A 7,085-nucleotide genomic window follows, 5' to 3' on the forward strand; every position below is an offset into this window, starting at 1 on the left:
ACACACACACACACACACACACACATATATATATATATATATATACACACACACATATACATATATATATATATATATACACACACATACATACATATATTATACACACTTTTGTGTGAAAAAACAAAAAAGCGCATATATATGATGAGATCATACATTTAACCATGATTTACAAAAGAATATTTAGAACAAGCATCATTAGATGACATGAACAATCAGTGCAGCCCCCAAAATAAAATTAAAAGGCATTTTTATTCTTTACCACTATCTTTCAAACCACTCGGTTTACCCGCGTTTGTCAGCAAGAAGTTTTTAATCATTTAAAATACAATAAAAATGTAGTATGGTCACTTTTTCTTTTACATATTTTAATGAGTACAGGTCAGAATTTAAGTGTGCCGTTTTTTTTCCACTGAATGATGGTTGAACATTATTTCACCCGTATTTTGATCATTGATTTAAAACATTGAAGTAGACACTTCACGTGCATTTAAGATGCTTTATAAAATCACTTTTGTAAAATGTGTACCTTAATGCAGACACCAAAATAGATTACTTAACTATCTAAATGGGGACATTACACAGACTTCTATTGTTTTTATATAGATAGTTATACACTTTTTAACCTAAACCCACCCCTAACCCTACTAACTTTGTTTACTTTATTTTTATACCAGTTTACAAATGAGGACATCCCCAAGAGGAGGTTTTTGGCGATTTTGTCAGGTTTTGCTCACTTTTGGGTACAACCCAAAACAAATTTGTCCCCAAAATATGGTTAAGTAGGTACACACACACACACACACACACACACACACACACACCCAAGCATCAAATCAACATATTAGAATGATTTCTAAAAACTACAGTAATGATGCTGAAAATTCAGCTTTACATCACAGGAATAAATGACATTTTAAAATATATTATAATAGAAAATTATTATTTCAAATTGTAATAATATTTCACAATATTGTTTTTTACTATATTTGTAAGCACATAATGGCAGCCTTATATATATACAATTATTTTAATTATATGCAATATAATTTTTTTAATAGAATTTCTATTATCTATTAAAAAAAACTATTTCGTTGCATTTGGGAATAAAATCCAAGCATCAGTATATGATTTCATAAAGCTTATTTATTTATTTATTTATAAATCCTCTTTTTTTACAACATTGCACACCCCAGTACGCTTTAAACCTCTCAAATGAATTGACATTTATTTGTACATGTGCCCATGCATCTTGTGTTTTGATTCGAAGTGTTCAGCGTGACTCTCAGTTATGCTGTCTGGACATAATGGCAGCAATCAAAGCACAGCATGCGCGCGCTAGTGAGGAGGAGGACAGTAATGCCATGGACGCTGTCCTGCAGCGCAGTGCACACTAGTGTCTCTCCTTATTCAGAGCACGTCTTTCATGTGTTCGGAGGTGTCCAGGCAAGTGCAATGTCATTAGACTGACCACTGCACTGTTGTGTTGCATCCCATTAACATTAAACAGAGCTGGTCACGGAGTCGGGTCACCCCTAACCGTACCTATAATTTCTCGCTTCACAGTTTGTGCTGTAGACAATTATTGCATGCTGCTTGAATACTTTATAGCTCATTAATGAGGGATCGTTTATCACGGCTGAAGGAAGAAAAACCAACATGTGGACAAGATGTAAATAGTGGAATACTTCAGAACAGGTTGCACAGGGTCTAAGAAAACAGTTTCTTTTAAATGTTAGAGAATTATAGATAAAAGTAAAATATGTCTTTTAGTTGCATGTGGATTTATGTATTAAATATTCCAACAGAGGGCAGTATTTGGCTAATTTAAATTGGGCTTTTATGCTAACTGCTAAAAATGTTGATGTGTGATGAGCAAGAGGACAATTCTAAGAAATAAATATGTTTCAGATTCATATTTTGAACTGTTTCCCATTACCAGAATTAGTGAAGCTCGAGGTCGTAAAACTGGATTTCTGTAGTCCTGAAATCTTAATAGCTTCCCCAAACAAAAATATATGGGAATATACTGGAAAATATAATGTGATATAGTAAATCATATATTTCCATATATGGGAAACTAGTACTTTTTAGTATAGGCTACTGCAATATATTCATGAACCACGCATGGCTATATATTGATACATATAAATAAAATACAGAGCAATGAAGACCAAAACTGCACTATGATTTGCATGTAATAGCTTTATTGAAACTTTTTTTCTCTTTCATTAGTTAACACATAACGTTGAACACATATTCATAAACTTTCATGTCACAAGTTATACAAGTAGAAAAAAACAAATGTCTTACTAAAGTCACACACACACACTTCCACAATATATATGTAATATTCCACAATGTATATGCAATATATTTTTTTTTTCTATATCGTGTACATATATTGCACCAAATATGTTTATATACACACAGTACCATATATATTATCAAGTGTATTATTGAATATAATACATTACAATATATAAGTAAATATATTGTCACATATTTTTCAATATATGAAAAGCAGCCATTTTCTTATGTATTATTTAATATATTATAATCTATTAACACAATATATTATTCTGTATATTTTCAATATACATTCAACTAGTTGATACATTGATGGTTAATATGTAGGGAAATATATTTTCTTAGAATGCATGCTCAAATATTGAATATGAATTTAAAGGCATAACATTTTAACAGAATAAAAGTATATTTAGCACAAAAATGTGAACTTGTCACAGTGAAAAATCCTGATAAACAGTCGAGTCAAAGCGATAAGATCAGCCGAGGAGGTTTCTGTAGAACAGGTATCCTGATATTGAACAGGCTGATAAAAGAGCACTTTTGGGTCGATTGTTTCTGCAATGTGCCAGATAGAGGGTGGATGTTATTAAGATAAGACGGATTAGCCGGCTAGATGAAAAGTCTCAAGCCAAGTGCTGTTGAATATAGCAAGAACACACGAGCTCGGGGCAACAAGGTCTGACAGTTCACTTTCTGAATTATCAAAATCATTTCACTGCTGTATAAAACAACAGTAAAGTGACTGTAATGATGCGAAAGAGAGGTCAACCTCTACACAAGGGAATTCATGCACTTCCTCGCATTGCCTTGGTAACATGGGCAGTAATAACAGGTTAGCAGACGCCTAAAGTACAGCATAATTATTTTGTTGTGCATGTGATTAAAAGTGCTATCACAAGGCTCTTTTGAGAAGTGCAGCTTAGTGGTTAAAGATCTTGGCTAATAACCCGAGTGTTGTGGGTTTAGATCCTGAAACCTTGAGCAAAGCCCTTTGTTGTAGGAAAATCACTTTGGATAAGAAAGACTCTGCTAAATGGCAAAATCAGAAATATTTCACTTTTGAAACGTGGTACATTGCTATATTTGATAGAATCACAACTGTTGGTTTGTTTGTTTTTATTTGATATTTATTTAACAGGTGTTTGGAGAGGGTGAAAAACAAGAGGGTTTGATGATGTTGGCCAAAAAAGTTATTCTGATTCATTTTGATGATTATTATTTTGAGAATTATTATTTTATTTTTTCGATTTTTTTTACCAATAAGATTTTCACAATCTGACCAAGAATATGAATTAAAGGAATAGTTCACCCAAAAATGAAAATTTGCAGAAAATGTACTCACCCTCAGGACATCCAAGATGAAGATGAGTTTGTTTTTTCATTTAACAGATTTGGAGAAAAGCAAATGTTTAATTATGTGCTAGCCAGAAACAACTGTTTGAAGTTAAAAGCGTCTTAACATTTCACAAGTCATTTGGATTACTTGTGGATTACTGTGATGTTTTTATCAGCTGTTTGGACTCTCATTCTGACGGCACCCATTCACTGCAGAGGATCCATTGGTGAGCAAGTGATGGAATGCTACATTTCTCCAAATCCGTTCCAAAGAAGAAACAAACTCATCTACATCTTGGATGGCCTGAGAGTGAGTATAATTTTTTGGGTGAACTATTCCTTTAAGAAAGTAAATAGGGGCCCACTTGATTTTATGTTGACTTGGAACATTGGTCTTCAGAGTTTTTTGACCGCTAAGCTTTGAGATCTTAAGCAATATTAGATTTAAGTCCAAAGCTAGTTTAATGCTAGCTTTTCTGAGATTATTCATGAGCTAATTGGCCAAACAAAAAGTTATTTTCCGTTTACAGGGTGTACTGTGACTGATGGCCTCTTGCCGTCTCTTTGTTTTGCACCTTCTGTTCCTTGTCTGATGAGTTAAATTCGAGCAGTAAATCTCCTGAAGGGAACATAGCAGTCAATCAGCAATGAAATGAGTGTGTGGTGTAGGGCAGGTCACCACACCATGACCGAGGCCCATCAATCTGCCAAGAGCTGCTTGGACTAAAGACAGACGTCTTCAGCAGTCGTTTCGCTCACCTCCAGCATGCAATTCCTTTTCTTTAACTTAAGGCATCATAGTACGTCACACTGTTAATTGGACAAATTTGTGCATATATTCACCAAATATGGAAATGCATTTTGATTATGTGAAACAAATTGGCTCATATGAACATAAATGTGGATGAATTCATGTATTGTAAATTACAAAATAAATATAAAGGTTCCAAAAGAGGGTTTTTGCAATGATTCCATAGAATAGGCATTTTTTGGGTTTCCTAAAGAGCCTTTTCCGTGAACTGTTCTTAAAACCATTTTTAACCATTTTCATTGGTTCTTAAAAACCTTTTTTTTCTTAGTGGGAAGAACATTTTAAAAATCGAAGCAATCTTTTTTTATATAATAAAGGAGTGGCAAGACTGTATGAAGGTACGTCATGGAACCATCTGTGCTAATAAAGAATCTTGATTTTTAAGAGTGTAAAAATGCCCATATAAATTGGCACCATAATCTTAATAAAACAAAAATATATAATGTAATAAAAACATTTTCTTTTAAGTGCATGCAACGATACAGTATATGCTGGTTTAATAGGGGTTTGTTCACATCACTAACCCTAAATATTAAACTTTATTGCATAAATAGTCCTGCATAATTTTAGCTGCAGACATGATCTTTTTATCTTTGCCTGGTGGATGATAAAATACATGAAAATTCTGTTAGGGCAAACTAGAATAGGGTAAAAAATGTAACTAATAGTAATACTAATAATCAAACTTCCCCAGTTGATCGATTATGTTAAGAATGGCAAAAAAACTATTTTGTATTACAAGTTTTATGAAATGTTATGTTTAAGTATGAAAGGGGCATTATCTAATTAAATATGCATTCATTTGCATACATTTCCAGAGCAGAAATCTTAACATTGGTTAAAGTAAGTTTCATAATTCTTGTTTCATTTTGTTGACCGAGTTAAATCTCTTTTTATCACTCCATAAATCAGTAAATACTATCAACAGCCAAAAATAATAAAATAAAATACAATTGATTCATTAACAGCCTTTAAATATATGTATTGTAATTGAAATCTACAGATGCATATAGATAAAGTGCAATAAAATAAACACTTAAAAGTGTATTTTGCATGTTGTCTTTCCACTAGTCTGTAATAACACGTTATTAAAAGCCAAATAGCCCAAAATCACCAAACTGACCAGTGCATGTCTTGCCTTACGTTAAATTGAAACCACTTCATGGTCGTGAGATTTACACGAGCACATTTTCTTCAGAAAATGTCAAAATCCAGTTTGATTGTTGCCATTTAAAGAGCATTTGCCTAAGTGTTGACCTTAATATATGCTTCTGTACGGCTGCAATTTCCTGGAACCAAGATGCATGTTTATTAAACGTAACATCAGCAGAATTTCCAAGCGCTATTGTGCACCTTTGCACTTTAATCTTATGCAGCACAATGAACTCTCTTAGTAAAATAAAACCTCTCCTGCATATAGGCCTTAATGTGAAGACGTGCTTCTCCCTCTGAGTTGTAGCTGATACGTGAACCTGCGGCCTCTAATGTGACAAGAAGCAAAGATAAATGCTCTTGGTCTCAGATGTCTGCATGCACTTATTACTGGCTTCATGGCTTGTCATCTGAATGCTCAGGCACCTGGGAGCAGACTGAGGACTCGGCTCTTCTTGGCAAAACGTGTCTAATTGTGTACCGGTGCACAGAGAACAAATTCAGTCATTAGAGATTTATTTGCCGTGCTGTGTAAGACTGAAGATTGAGTACGCTCAGGTAAATTCTTCACTGTCTCAATGATTAGGAACATAGCTTTGACAAGCTTTGAAAGCTTTTTAATTAAGCTGTTAAGGTGGAACTCTTATCTTAAAACAGCAGCTTAGCTAATATTTGCTAAAAGCCCATTATTTAAATGAGCTTTCTGCTTATGAACTAATATTTATTGCAATGATATTTTGTTCTCTGAGTAGTACTTGTTCTTTTGTGAGTCTTGTTGTTAATATTACAATAATGCATATACAATTATGTTGGATTTTTTACTATGACAAATGCTGAGATTAATAGTTCAAAATTGAATATTTCACTTTTGCTAATGCTTTTAATTGCTGTCTATTTATTATTTATTTGAGGCAAACTTGCATTCAGATTGACACAATTCTGGTGTTTAATTCTAACTGAATCAAGTCCCACCCCATCATTTTTTCATATCAAATGCGATGTTTCATTTAGAAATAAATATTATCAAAGTAAAATGAGTTGTAAATGGTAATTCACATTGATTTTAACGGTCAAATATGTCATTTCTGCACCATATTGCTGTCCTAAAATGTAAATGATTAGTGCATGGGCAAACTAGGATTAGAGTTTTGTTCAAATCACAAACCTTAAAGGAATAGTTCACCCAAAAATGAACATTTGCTGAAAATGTACTCACCCACTGGCCATCCAAGATGTAGATGAGTTTGTTTCTTCACAGAAAGAGATTTGGAGAAATGTAGCATTCCATCACTTGCTCACCAATGGATATTCTGTAGTGAATGGGTGCCGTCAGAATGAGCGTCCAAACAGCTGATAAAAACATCACAATAATCCACAAGTAATCCACACCACTCCATCAGTTAACATCCTGTGAAGCGGAAAGATGCGTGCTTATAAGAAAATTGTACCATAAAGCGCTTATATAAATTTGAAAGGA

At 33.4% G+C, this 7,085-nt stretch overlaps 1 protein-coding gene across 1 annotated transcript in view; it reads right to left on the bottom strand.

Annotated features, from left to right (window-relative positions):
* The window catches only part of miip (migration and invasion inhibitory protein), a gene marked incomplete at its 5' end in the record, with an annotated part of 11,883 nt that extends 5,037 nt beyond the window's left edge, over positions 1 to 6,846 (bottom strand). The window contains one exon of the mRNA XM_016268320.1: positions 6,825 to 6,846. Coding sequence (XP_016123806.1) covers positions 6,825 to 6,846 — 22 coding nt within the window. The remainder of the gene's footprint in view (positions 1 to 6,824) is intronic.
* Between the last annotated feature and the right edge of the window lie 239 nt (positions 6,847 to 7,085).

This window comes from Sinocyclocheilus grahami, unplaced genomic scaffold (genome assembly GCF_001515645.1).
Source record: "Sinocyclocheilus grahami isolate Dianchi unplaced genomic scaffold, SAMN03320097.WGS_v1.1 scaffold44.1, whole genome shotgun sequence".
Taxonomy (NCBI): Eukaryota; Metazoa; Chordata; class Actinopteri; order Cypriniformes; family Cyprinidae; genus Sinocyclocheilus; species Sinocyclocheilus grahami.